The sequence below is a fragment of the Polypterus senegalus genome, chromosome 17, assembly GCF_016835505.1.
Source record: "Polypterus senegalus isolate Bchr_013 chromosome 17, ASM1683550v1, whole genome shotgun sequence".
In the NCBI taxonomy this organism is placed as follows: Eukaryota; Metazoa; Chordata; class Cladistia; order Polypteriformes; family Polypteridae; genus Polypterus; species Polypterus senegalus.
Genome location: NC_053170.1, coordinates 75,353,697 through 75,368,617, shown reverse-complemented (window position 1 = coordinate 75,368,617; position 14,921 = coordinate 75,353,697). Strand labels below are relative to the sequence as shown.

Below are 14,921 nucleotides of genomic sequence, written 5' to 3'. Positions count from 1 at the left end.
CAAAGGCTGTGAATACTTTCCGGATGCACTGTATGTAGTATTTGCATTGGGTGTGTTGAGGAAGGACAGGATTAGAAATGAGTACATTAGAGGGTCAACTCAGGTTGGACGGTTTGGAGGCAGAGTCAGAGAGGCGAGATTGCTTTGGTTTGGACATGTGCGGAGGAGAGATGCTGGATATATTGGGAAAAGGATGTTGAGGATAGAGCTGCCAGGCAAGAGGAAGGCCAAAGAGAAGGTTTATGAATGTGTTGAGAGAGGACATGCAGGTGATGGGGAGTGAAAGAGAAAGATGAAGAGTGCAGGACAATATGGAAAAATATGATCCGCTGAGGCAACCCCTAATGGGAACAGCCGAAAGAAGAAGACTGTCTATCTCATGACTCTGTCCCTTGCCTTCTACCATCCATCCATTTTCTAGTACTGTTGAAATAGTAAAAATCATTCTAGTTTTTTCTGCTTTTATATAGGAAATACTTCCTTTTGGATAATCTGAAATCTTTTGGCTAAGATCTAAAAGATATTTTGCAAATTGAGACCATTTTATATGGTTTATAGCAGGGCTCATCAATTACAATTTTGGTTGGGCCAGATTTTCAAACCAAGAAATTTAGCTGGGCCAGACATTTTCAGCAGCCGGTAAGAAGCAGGTAATGACAAATATTTAAATCAACACAAATGAATGTATTTAAAAACATTGTTTCCCGTTTACATTTGGTCACACAGGAACAACAAAAATGTATAAAAAAAAAAGGAATGACTGAACAGAATCTGAGGTAGTAGCAATACTTTTTTTCCACTTTTGAAATAAAAAAAAATAAACATTTTGCTCACATCTGACCCAGGCACATCTGAAAATGCATAAAATCAAAAAAGTGCACAGCATTAGCAATAACATTTGTTTCCCTTTTGAAATATGAGATCCGAATCGTCCAATCATCAGTGGCATGTACTGAAAATTATTTTAACAAGTACGTCCCCAAGTCTGATGTCATTTTCTCCACAACTCCGCACCTAACGCGGGATATAAACCAGCCTTTATGCAGCTCAGGGATATGTAAGAGATAGCCGTACCAACACACATGTTAACGGCACATACGCTTAACAATAATAATAAAAAAAAAAAAAGTCCTTTTGCATCTGTTACAATTTAATTTGTTTAAAGTTTCAATGATTTCATTCTCAACTGGCGAACGAAGTACAAATTATAAATCGCCAAATCCTATTTTTGGTTGCATTTAAGACCATTTTAGTTGCCGTCTATAGCCCTGGCAGGACCACAGGCTGGGCCACTCTGAGGATGCTTCTGGGCTGCATATGGCCCGCGGGCTGCCATTTGAATAGGCCTGGTTTATAGTATTCAGTCGTCACGCTGTCCTGTATCAATCCATTTACTGAACATGCATTTTCTCACATAAAGTTTTGCAACACAAAATTATTTTGTAGTGGATGCACATGACAAAGTTTAGTATTTTTGTATTAGTATTTTTGTGTAGGAAGAATATGTTCCAAGAGACACGGTTTGTGTTTTTTTTCCCAGTGCTGATTGTTTTGCATGTCAATGTACTGTATTAACCTGTACATCCAAACACCCTCCCCTTGTAATGTCCACTTTCCCTCACTGCCGGTAGTCACTGTTGCTGTGATTACATAGATGCTGTTTTTAACTATGGTCATGTAATGTATAGAGGGGAAGATTTTATAGCAAACTACATTTTCAGTTTATTAGAATAGGAGACAACAGCCTTCATACAATCTATGCTTATTTATAGCTGGCTCAATGATCCATGTGTGCCAAAAATACATGCAGTTTTGTTTGGTGTCCATTTGCTAGTTTTAGACAGAAGAGAGGGATAATTGCATCAAAATTGTTGTTAAATATAACATAAAAGAAAGCACAGACTGTACAAGTGTTTTTTTAGCTCCCCTATTGACCCAAACAGTACAGAATAACAAATATTTTTAATGTACACCAGGGGCCTCATTTATAAAGCTTGTGTACGCACAAATAAGTAGCTAGATAGATACTTCATTGATCCTTAGAAAATTCTTGCTTATGTTAAAAGAGCTTAGCCTTGGCAGAAAATAGCCAGTTTTGCCCCTTCCTGAACAGAGCCTTTATGTTCTCTGACCAGTCCAGCCCATCATCCAACTGCATTCCAAAATATTTATGGGTCTTGACCGACTCCACATTAACCTCTTCAATGGAGACCGGTCTCAGTGGAGATCTAGACCTACGGTACTCCATGTCCATCTCCTTGGTTTTGGAGACGTTAAAAGGCTTAAAATGTGTATTTGGAACTTCCCATGCAAATATTGAGTTTTATAAACTTGATTGGGAAATTGTTGTATATTTACAGCAACTCTGACTCAATCCATATGCAACATTTCAGGGAAACTGAAAATCATGCAGGGAAATCAGCCATACCTGCCAGATGACGACTTGTATTGGTAATAATTCATTTCACTAAGCCATTACAATATGCAATGATGTGACAAACATATTACACTTCAAAAATGTTGAATATGATGCACAGACTGTATTTTAGTTCCCTTTTAAGAGTGCCAATGCTATGTATTTGCACTGAAGAACTTCTTTTGTCAGTTTTTATCAGCTTTCTGTTACCACTCTCAGGAAATTGGCTGACAGGTTAGGAATATCTTGGGCAATCTTCAGTTCAACATGCCTGCTGCGCTGAAAGCCATTAATTGATCAGTGAGTTTCATTAATTTTATTTTGAAGTAAAGTAGCTTTGACAGACATGATTTGCTGTACATGATGGCTGGCTAGTTGGGAAGTAAGTCGCTGAACCCTCAGTTATTCATATGGCCTGTACTATTCATTATAACATCAATTGTGTACTTGTGCCAGGTAATAGCAGCTACCTTTTGAGATGCAGGCACCTTATGCCTTTTCCTGACACCCAGACCTCAAAAGAGAAGTGCTATAATGTCACGTAAGATCTTGCAGTGTCAATTAATGCAACCATTTTTGCATAAATTGCTAGAAAAAAGTATGATGACAATGGTCTAGTAAAGTGTTGGTGGAAGAACAAAGCTATTCCCCTTTATTCTTCACTGGAATGTGGTTGGCATACCTTAATAAATATTAAAAAAGAGTTTGCACATGGCATTGTATGACAGCTATATGTGTTCTTCTATTTTTCAAACTTAATTTAATAATATACTGTAGATCTAACATTTTATGAAAGATTTGTAATAAAAATAGTCTTTTGATGTTTCAGTTGTTTAAACATATTTACAATCTAAGTTTTTGTTCTTTAATTTTCAGACCAATGTTATTGACTTGTTGGTGCAGTTCTAGATGGTGAGAAGCAGCTTGGGACATGGCGCAGTTTCTTTATTGCACACATTTGTGTGCACAATCACACTGTAATATGCAATTATTTGAAAGTGGCTAGTAACTGAAAAAACGCACATCCTCAAGTAGTCCCGTTAGCAGTGTGCTTTGTTCAGTCAACTCATTGGAGTATTGTGTTCACAGGTTACTCAGTCAAATATTTTGAGGCCATGATACAGGGATGTCAAATTTGTGTGTTAACTAGTTACAATCACAAACTTGGGATCTATATACTGATGAAATGATAAGACATGACCATGTAAATCAAACTCGTGACCATACAATATATTTTGTTTCGTCACTTTACACATTACAGCTCATACAACTTCTGCTTTTGTGTCTGTAGGGATTACATTTTCTGCTGCTCATTCTTGACATGTACTTGACCTGAATAAGGCATAGCAAAGCTGTGACTCAAGTGTTCGCTCGCGCTGCTCCAGTGTTTTATGCATTACACAATGTCTAAATAAAGCAGTGATAATGTAGTTGTGAAACAGCTGCTTATAAAACGTTCAGTGAAGTTACAAGGTATGTTTTTGGTCAATACTTCCAAAAGTTTTCAGCCTTACACAGTGTTTAAATAAAAAAGTGATAACAGAGTTGTTAACAAGTTACTTGTAATCTGCCAGCTCTTGAGAAAGGTTCTTCTTGATCATCTCCGTCTCCTCATTTTTCAGTTTCTGGAGCTGCACCATGGTTTTCAGTTCCCGAATAGCCTCCTCCAATCTGTCCACAGTTTCCTGATAAAAATATTAGACTTTCATTAAAAAGAGTGCAGCTTGCTTAACTTGTTGAAAATAATTCTGAACAGCACACCTGCCAGTTAATAAAAGGTATTGTGGCCTAGTTCTTGTACAATATACAAATGTCCCTTCCTAGTTTTACTCACTTTACAGACTAAGGCTGTGGTCCCTATGTTCACTCCTGACGGGCCACACTGGCTCAAGATTTTTGGTCTCGGTTTCTTTTTTAGAAGCCAGTTGGTGCTGTTTTGTTTTGTACTTTATTTTCTGTTAACTCACTTCTTATGTCTCCCATCACTTGGCTGCTTTTTAGTCTTAAACAGGTGCATTCTCCATTCTTAAATAGTTTTGTTTTTGTAACAAGTTACCAATTAACATTAAGATGCAAATGATAAAAGGAGCCAGCAGCTCTTTGTCTAGGCATGTTTAATATAATTTACCTAAAATATTTGGGGAAAAAAATGGAGCATGGAGGGTTTGTAATCTGGACCACAAATCGTTTGCACGATATCTTTCAAAATGATAAATCTATAAAATAAGAAGTAAGACATAAAATTAAACATTTGTTAAGTTTTGTTGTCTGCAAAGATTGTTTTTTTTTTTCAACTTGGTAACTCATTTGGAAACCAATCTATAACCTCTGCGACCCTCTATGACCAGAGTAGAGGGTCCCAATCTAGTGTGTCTTTTAGAACAGTACATAGATTCATTTGTGCTGCATGCTTGCTTATTCCACACATCATTCTCAATGTCTTATAAAAGTGAATCAGTGCTTGTGAAATGAGACAACATGACCTGAATTTGAGTCTGGAATCATCCCTGGGTTAATAATTTAAGTTGCTTTGGGAATTTGACTTCTCACATTTAGAAGCATCATAATCCATCAACAGGCATCTATCTGTGTTCAAGGTTTTTAGGTGATGATTAGTTAATAATATGGTTGATCCTTTTCAATAATGTATATTAATATATTGCTTTGACAAGACAAGATTCATAATGCAGAAATTGCTGCCCAATTGCTATCTTTATATATTTGACATATTCATGTTGTGCCCATGTGAATATTCCTTCTCAGGAGTACTCCTGGTTCCTAGCTACATCACAAACAACATAATTCAGTAGTTTAATTGTTTACACAGGTGCAGTATAACAGAATGGTCACTTGTGTGTGAGTGTGCTCAGTCGTGGACTGCACTGTGTCCAAATTGATTTCTGTCTTGCTCCCAGTGCTCCTTGGGACAAGCAGTTTCCTCCCTAAAGTCTAAATTCTGAATTAAGCAGTTCTGAGAACTGATAGATGACCAGCAGGTTTAATGAATTCTCAAATAAGTAATTAAATATTTGCCACAATTTAGCCAGAGAAAGCCACAATTTCCAAGACACAGTGGCCTTTTGAAAAATTGCCCAAAGTGGATTTTTTAGTAAGTATTACATGATTTGTATTGAATTCCTTTACTGACCAAATAATGAAGTGAGATGATTTGGGTACGGTAGCCCCTTTATATGTAGCAATTCAAAGACTGGATACAACATTTTTTCCGCCCTGTAGAGATCAGAAGGACCAAGAAGCTTTATCTTATGGCTGGTGGCCCACTTGGTCAGATGTATAATCAGAATTTCATGATTTTAGGAGGATCTCTGTTCCTCAGCCCCAGCAGGCAGCAGTATCAGTGTCCATAATGCTTGTCATGATAAAATGCAGATGGAGCCAGAGCACCCATGGGAGATCACTGAAGGGTGGATTATGCTTGTGGAAAAGACATGAGAGTATTCAAAGTTTTGCCTTAGACTGGGTATTAAATATTTACTATTTGCTTGGTATGCTTTCCTAAAATCTGATTACTTAAACCATTATTACTTTTTAAATTAATAGCTTCCTGTCATTCTCTTAACATAATGTTTTCATTTTATACTAGTTACATTATCTGTTCAAACTGGTAATAGCCATTACTTTTTAATTAACTCTATCTCTTGGCCTACATGTACCTTCAGTGCCTTTTTTTATTTGTTCTTTTATTTCACCTTATACAATTTCTTGTATTAGGAATTTGTTAGTTTTACATACCCCTTCAGGTCAGTGCACAGGGTCAGCCATTGTTCAGCGCCACTGGAGCAATTGCAGGTTAAGGGCCTTGCAGAGTTGGACTTCTTTTGGCAGTGACAGGGATTTGAACTGGCAACCTTCAGGATGCCAGCGCAGATCCTTAGCCTCAGAGCCACCACTCCACCTTTCCTTGGTATCCTCTTGTATCTGAACCTCTCTTGTCCATCTCTCTTTTGAGCATGTTCCTGTAAAGCCCACTTCTCAGACTGTTATTTCAAGGCATCTTGCTCACCTTCTGTCTGCTTTCATTCTTCTCATCTTTGAAGGCGATTGTCGTTGTGCCTCCTGCACCCTTACACTTTCTTGTGTGTCTCCTGTACTCGCACTTCTTCTTTGACTGAATCACCAGTGCCAAACTGACCAATCAGATAGCTCGGAGGTGCCCCCCCACCACCCCACACAGACACACACACACGCACGCAACACACTCATACAGGCCTTAGCTTTTACTGTATATTATTAGAATGTAAATGTACATTATGTATTGTATTCCAAACTGCTCCATTGTAAATGTTCGGCCATCTATCCATCTCCATCTATTTTTTAACTTGCATTTTCCATTCAGTTTCAAGTCAGGGAACGAACAGTTCATTACAGAACTCTGTGAAGAACTATGTGAAGTAATAATTAAAAATGCAGTTAATTGCTATTTGGCATCACAAGTGGGCGCTCTCCTCTTGATAATCTCTTTAAACACTGAGATCAGAATTGCTCATGTTTTACATGTAACCACAGTTCAGCAAGTTTTGTGACTCAGAAGTTGCACCTCTGAAATTTACAGAGTGAAGTTTCAGTGTTAAGTCAGAGAATTTCCTTCAATAAAAAGATGTTTCTAAGTGCAAGGAGCTTTAAAAAATTGGGGTCTGGCTTAATTGACTTTAACATACTTCCTAGGAGAAACACTATAAAAATTATTATTGCTTACAACTTTATGATTTCTTTCTCATTTACAGACTTACCCAAAATTCTTTCACGTTCTACCATCTGCATGAATTTAATGAATTATAACTGATTTTACTTTTAATCACATTGCATAATTGCATAAAGTATGGCTAAAGGTAGCTTGTAAGTATAAAGCCTTCATAAAGTTAACTTTTAGGTTTGTTGTAGTATAAAGTGAAATTAAATACAAGTTTGTAATTTTCTGCCAAAAAAATCACTTTCAATTTGATAAAAAAAAAATCTGGGCAACTGTCCGTCATTTACAATGGAAGCTACTTTCCAAACATCTTTGTGAGGTTTTGTCTGCTGGTTGAGATTATTTGCAAGCAGACACACCTATGTACTGTACATTCCTAAACTGTAGTTGACATCCACCTTTTCTCTAACCAACTTATCTAGTTTAGGATCACAGAGACCTGAAGAGCATGCCTGCAGAAACTAGGCGCCACCAGCACACTGGGAAAAAAGGTGCCAATTAACCTAACACGTACATTTTTGGGAATGTGGGAGGAAAGCTCGTTCAGATACAGGAAGAAAATGCAGACTCCACACAGGCAGTGCCAATGCCAGGGTGTCATGATCTTCATTCCTGGATGATTTTTAAGGGGTGTTTAATATATTTTTTCATGATGTGTTTTTTATTGTTATTTTTATTTGTAGTTTGCACCCTTTTTGGTATGTCTTTGATGATTAATCCAAAATTGGTATTGTGCTGGTTACTATGGTGAGCTTAACTGCTTTTGAACCTGTGTCAATATGGTGACATAATAGATGGCATGGTGCTTAAAAATTTTGCCTTAAAAAATAAAGGAAAGACTTCTCTAGAAAGAATTAAAGTTTTAATTTAATTGAAACTGCCAGTGTTCTGATTGAAACACACTCATTTTTGTTTTGCCCTATTATTTTAAACTAATGATACTCTCTAGTTGTGAGAGTCGTTTGTATTACTCACATAGGGTAGTGCATATGAAAGGCTGTCCATTCCAAAAAGGCAGTTTACAATTAATTTATTCTTTTAAATGTTATTAATTACTTTGCCATTTGTATTTGACTTATGTCAGAACAAATTCTTCACTTTTTGTGTGAGTAGAATGGTGATACACTCTGAAGCACAACAGTGACATTGATTGACATGGAGTCAATCGAGTAAAGGGAGAGCAACACCACTATGGATGTGCTTCAAACTTTTCTGGTTTTGAAGGTTTCTTAATTAGCCGTCAACTTTGTTTAAAAAAAAAAAAAATAAGCAGAACAAATATTTTTTCTTGTAGAGCAAAGTGACAAACCTTTTTTAAATCAAAAATCATTATAGTATCATTTATGTCAGTCAGTCGAGAACGTTTTGGACAGTTGTTCAAATTGCACATTTGTTTTCCATGTTTCTTTTAGGACAACAATCTTCCATAATCTAGTCTGGCGGCTCACGTATTTTGTCTCTGAGCAGTGTTTCTCAACCCTTTTGGTGCTGTAACCTGCTTTTTCCCATATGAGTTTCTTCATGTTCTATCAGCAGTCCGTGGAAAATCTAGTAAGATTGTGAGTGCTTCCCCCAGCGCAATCAATAGGGTGGGAGGGGGATTTTTCCCTTGTGAGAGTGGCAACCCACTACCAAAAAAAAAACCAATAGCAACTCATGACCCAATGGTTGACAAACACTGTCTCAGAGGATTGTCAGTAGTACATATTTTTTTTTGTTCAAGCATCTCTAACAATATTAAGATAGCAAGCTCTTCTCTGGGAATTACTATGCTTTGTCTTTCATAGATGAATTTGCTGTTGTGTACATTGCATGTTAATTTCTTTAGTATTTTAAACAAACTATTTTGAGTTTTTTTTGTTTAGTTCTGTTTATTTCAGCTATGCCTGATGTTCTTGTTTGTACTTTTGAAGCTAGTTAAATATTAGCAGGTACTCATGTTTGCCCATGAAGAGGCTGATAAGAGAAGCAAACTCTTACAGATTCGTCTATTAGTCTTTCATGCTTAGCTCTGAATTTGCAAGTTAATGGTATGGCTTGTAACTATTCTAGTCGACTGTGCAGCATGTTTGTGTGTCTCCTAAAAATGTATTTTCATCCTAGGTGAATTGTTACACAAAGATGAATAACCCCTTTCTCTGGGCTGCTTGTATATCATTCTCAGTAGAAAACAATAAAAAAAAATCATCTTCCCTCACCACTGGCACAAAATCTAACCTAGTCAGTGGCCATAATAAATGGATTAGGAAACCAAGTGCAATCAAGACACATTGAAATGTTGTTCAAACCAAACAATTTAGTTTTTTTAAACAAAATGGGATTAAACTTTGAGCATATTATGCTGTGCCTATATTGAGTTTTTCAAACCCATTTGATATTTAATCACAAAGCATATATAGTCCAGAAAATCTTTTGGTAGCCTTATGACCAAAAATGTGATTAAAGTGCTTAAATAAGCATTGATTACATACTGCAAGACAACAGGTATTTTATTTTATCTGGACAACACATTATTTTAAAAGGAATACTGGGTAGTGTCTGTGGCCCAGATATATACATTTACCTCCCTCTCTGGCACATGCTCTTCATTTGTTACATGATAAGTTGTGGGCATCATTTAAATGGGATTTCTATATATTAATTCACAACTTTTTAGTCTGCAGCAGGGTCTGAGTAAATTGGGGTGTTTACATGTAGCACATTTTGCTACAAAGTCAACTTAAAGTTACCAACTAACCCAATATACGCGTATGCTTCTTTTGAATGTGGGAGGAGAACACACATAGGCATGGTGACAATATGCATAGAGACGGTATACCCTGTTAGGCACAATGTCCTAGTATGGATGCGAGTCTAGTAGTTTGCTGAAGTTTAAGAAACACAGCAAGGGCTTGGGGTGCCTCACCCACTAGCTTAGAGCGAGAGAGTGGAAGGACATGTAGTTCTGACAAGACACTTGGACCCATTTTTCCGTTTTTGAGAGAAATTGGCATGGTGGGTCGCAATTCTGTCCCATCTAGAACTAGGTGGCAGCATACAGTCCTTGATTAAATGAAGTGCAAATGTTTTACTTTTTGAAGGTAATGGGGAGCAAAATTTAAGATGCGGGCATTTATACACCTAAAAGGAGTAATGGGTTTATGGCCATGATGAGACAGTAGGGGGATGTCTACTCTGATGTCCATTTGGCCAGTGAAGACCTGCCCTTGACCATAGAAGTAAGTTTGTGTCTTGGGGTTTTATGCAGGCCTGGTACTTGATTGGCTAAGAGTTTAGAATCGGAAAGAGAATTGAGATGAAGAGAGACCAAGTCTGAGAGAGACTGAGGTGATAGTGTCTGATGAGATGGGATTGCTTCAATTCATTTTTGACAAAATGGGAAAGAGAGTGAAATACCTCTTACAACAGAGAGAATGATATAAGCTAAACAGATCTATGTTGTGTGATGACCTCTTTTTACATGTGTACAGACTCTAGGAAAGCACTCTCATCTTATGATGCATTCAAAATGTAGGTCACAATACAGAAAAATGCGGTAAATATTTTCTAAAGTGGAAATACACTTTCCTAGTTTAAAAATGACTAATTTGAAAATTGCCATCTATTGTTGAACACAGATGAAGTCAAACATCTATTAATGTCCTTTAGGTTTCTTGCAATGTATATTTTAAGTTTGGACTTACCAGCCCACCTCCTTACCCGATATTGGGAAACATCTTCTTCTCTCTGCTGTTGAATCAATCTGATGCGCTCCACTAGGCATTTTTGCTTCAGGCTCAGATCCTTCACCTGATGCAGCAGAGGCCTCAGTCTCTCTTTCAAAATTTTTGTCTGCTCTTGCGTAATTTTCATTGCCTCTGCTGTCTTGTGTCTCATTTTCAAAAGTTCACCAAGCCTAGGCTCATAACACTCTTCCAGGATTTTCCTGCCATCTTTTAAGAAGCTTTCAAACTCCTGGGAGATTCGGTGACAGTCTGAGAGGTCTAAGCTTCTACGGGATGCCAGGCTCTTGTCTTGCCTGTGCCTTAGCTGATCCAATCTCTCCTTGTGGGAGTCTTTCAGCTGGGCACACTCTGCTGAAAGTGACAGAACTTGTTCTTGCATTTCTTCCTGGGTAATTGAGAGCTGTGCCACATCATGTCGTTGCTTCTCTAGGATGTACTGACATTGCACATAATCCCTGGTAGTTGTAAAGATATGAACCTTCACCTGATGGATATCTTCTCTCAGAGACTGACACTCCATTTCCACCTTGGCTTTTTGTGCAAAGATGGTTGTGAGCTGCTGGTGAAGTCCCTTGATTTCCTGCAGCATAGGTTCCTGTAATAGGATAAGCTCCTGTACCAATCTGTCTCTCTGGTCTTCCATCTGCTCCACCTCTTCAATGCATTTTTCAAATCTGCTATTTAGTTCTTGCATAGTGTGTACTTGTGGACTTGGATCTGACTTTTCTGTTGATTCCTGGCTGTCCATTATGTGTCTCTGACTTGAGTGATATTTAGCTGCTGAACTGTTTACAAATGAATATGCTAACAATAGTTATTTTATTTAGAAATATTTTTCTTTCATTTTAACATTTGTAACTGAAATAAGCAAGGTTAGTAAACTATTAAATTTTTCTTCTCTCTTTAAGCTACCAATGAAATAGTCATTAAAATACATTGCATTAATATTCTTGAAATTCAGTACTTGAAGTTGCTGTTTCTTATGTTGTCACATTAAAAAGCTCAAGGTTTAAAGATTAAGATTTTTTAAGATTTTTTTTTAAGATTAAATGGGTAACAATCACAACTTTTACAGAAAGACCCTAGGATGGAAGGACCCATCCATTTCCACACTATCTTTCCTTTTAGTGAATCTAATTAGTGAAATGTAGGTTTTTAGGTTTGAATGAGGTGATAGTTCACTGCAAGGCTCATTCATGCACGCATTCAGACTAGGTCAGTTTTCATTCATCTATCTTACTCTCATTCAGGATCACTGGGAACATCCTGGAGTCATTATACCGTGCACATGGCAGGATTCAGCACCATATAGGATGCCAGTGATTCAGCCACATCTTTGAGATGAGAGGAGTGTTATGGTTACTGATGTTATTATCTGTGCAGTGATTTTTGCCTTGGTGTTATCATTCTGGTGCTGTTTTGTATTCATGTTCTTCTCACATGGTATTGTTTGTGTGAGCAGGGTTTCACAGGGGAACTGGTTTACCGTGTAATTTCTGCAGCAACTATTTAAAATGCCAGCACAGAGCCTTATAGAAACCTTGCAAAATCTTACTAGTTCTATAGGAAAAGGAAATTAAGGCAGTCAGGATATTTTATAATGATTATTTTACGACTTTGATTTTGGATTACATATTGGGATTTGACTTTTGGTATTTCTGCTTTCCTGGTTTTAACTTTAGGCTATTATTCTGATTATTCTTTCATGTTGTTCTTCTGTGCTTCATTTCCTTGTCTGATGATATTTACTCACCAGTCCTTAGAGACGGGCTTTTCTATTGGCTCACAACACCAAGGCTTCTTGAGCTGCGAAACAGCATCATTAACTTCTGTGTCTAAGCTGGACAATTTAAAGTTGTTAGTTAACCTAACCTTCATTGTTTTGAGATGTAAGAAGAATAATCCCTCAGATATAGTAAGAATGTGAACAGAGTAGCGGGTTGCATGCTGCCCTTTAACAAATAGCCCACATGCCCAAGCCAAGCCAAGGTGTGCTAATGCATCTGAGTTGTATTTTTCAGCTGGAGAAGTTGCAGCAGTGCAAATGATATAGTGGACTTTGTCACGTTGACCAAATAGCAGCATTTCCACTGCAGCTTCAACAGTGATGATAACAAGCAGTTGTTATTCAGAACTGATATGCTGTATGTGTTTAGTTTACATTTATAGGTACATGCAAAAATAGTAATACTTTATTTAAGGTGTACTCATCTATAAATTTTAAACATTCCCACATGAATGCAGTTAAAAAAGTCATTAAAAAAATCCTCATCAGATTATGGGCCGAGTATGCAATAAGAAATATTTGAGTCAAACATTTCAAACAGACCTCAATATTTATCTGGAGAATTATGATAGATAAATGTTTCTGTAACTTCTTTTTTAGGAGAAAAAGAAAATAAGTCAAGAGGATTTTGGAAAAGGTCAGTCTTCTTAATAATGACATTTTCTCTGACAGGATATCATTGACCATGTTCAGACAAGCAGGATCCACAAAATATAAGTATATTTTTGTTCATAGGCACCCTGTAAACTGGGAGTTATTCCAGATTAAAAAAAAAACAAACTACAGGCCTACAGGAGTTTAAATATAACTTACAGCACTAATATAAAGTTCTACAGTTAACAGTAGTAGTCTCTGGAATATTTCCATACTCAATTACGTTTAAAACAAAAGTGAACAGGTTACTTACCTTGTGTAGATGGTGTTACTACTTTCTTCGGTGGCCTGTTTCTATAATAACAGAGTCTATGCCTGTGTTTATTAATAAACAGTGGAAGAAACTGGAGACATGCTTCTTCTCTGGGGCAACAACTGTGTGGCCAGTTAGAGAAGAGCATTAAGACTCACTGACATTCTCCATATTCTTGCTGATATAGATAGGCCCTGACAGTAAAATTAGTAAAGTGGTCTTATTGGGCAGGACCCAAGAGGCTGCGATTTAGACTGCAGGAGGAGGGATTTTTAATTTAGGAGATTTAAAGGTCAAAAACTGTCAGACAAGCATTACTCAAAGAGATGCTCAGCATTGGTCTGAAAGGATGGGCCATTTGGAATTTATGGGCTTGACGTGGTGAATTGAGCATTTTAAAATAGAGCATGTGTATAGTTAAAAATTATACTTCTTCTTTCAATTGATCATTTTTGAGTCCAAGCAACAATGTTCTCTGTTTGGAAAAAAGAAAAATCCTGCCACTGATTCCTAACGTTTTCTTTTATAAAGGGAGTTTTTCTAGTTAAATGTTCAGTTTCACATCCTTTTTTTTAATTTCTGAATATTATAATGTCTTAAAAACATTAGAACAATACAGTTCATAACACTCTCACTTTATGTGGTTTAAAACATTAAGCATGCAAATATTTTACAGTGAGCAGAGTTTAAACCTGATAAAGTTCAAATCAGAACCTGATCACAGAAACGCTTTTAGGAAATCAGAATTCAAGATTTACATAACCAGATTAAAGAGGTAAGAATTCAAAGAACACCTATTCTATTTGGGATCATATCTGTTACCCTAACACTGTGTTCAACCTGAGTCCTCACTTCCCCATACATATTCTGGACAAATCTCACAAACTTCTGAACTCCTTTCTCTCTCATGTACCTCTGAATTTTTTGACATAAATCTTCTCCAAATCAATGAATGCCTTATGCAAACTTTTGTGTTTTTTCTAGATGCCTTTCTATGAGCTGCCTCTCAATGCAAAGACTTCATCAGTTGTCCCTTTCTCTGGAATATAACCAAAGTGCACCTCCCCTATGGTGATGTCTTCTCTTAGCTTTCTTTCTATAATCCTTTTCCAAATCGACATTGTGTGTGGCACCAGTCTTATCCCTCTTTCCACAATCCTGAATATCACCCTTATATCTCCTTATAAATATGTATAAATCACACTGTTCCTCCACTCCTCTGGTATTCTGCCCAGTTCTTGGATCTTCTGCATTAGGTACCACAACACATTTACTCCCTCTTCTCCTAATCTCTTCTGTGCTTCTGCTGAAATTTCTTCCAGTCCTGTTGCATTTCCATTCTTTTCAGTTCCTCCTTTACTTCTTCACTCCTTACT

General features: G+C 37.1%; 1 protein-coding gene across 4 annotated transcripts in view; it reads right to left on the bottom strand.

Moving 5' to 3' along the window:
- The window catches only part of sync (syncoilin, intermediate filament protein), a 28,905-nt gene extending 15,182 nt beyond the window's left edge, over positions 1 to 13,723 (bottom strand). Inside the window, exons 1-3 of one of the 4 annotated variants that reach the window (XM_039740889.1) lie at positions 13,546 to 13,723; positions 10,811 to 11,637; positions 3,977 to 4,101 (exon numbers count right to left, since the gene is read on the bottom strand). In XM_039740889.1, coding sequence (XP_039596823.1) covers positions 4,028 to 4,101; positions 10,811 to 11,600 — 864 coding nt within the window. In that variant the 5' untranslated portion in view covers positions 11,601 to 11,637; positions 13,546 to 13,723 and the 3' untranslated portion in view covers positions 3,977 to 4,027. The remainder of the gene's footprint in view (positions 1 to 3,976; positions 4,102 to 10,810; positions 11,638 to 13,545) is intronic. The other 3 variants (XM_039740888.1, XM_039740885.1, XM_039740886.1) reach the window with 3 other exon arrangements.
- Positions 13,724 to 14,921: the final 1,198 nt, after the last annotated feature.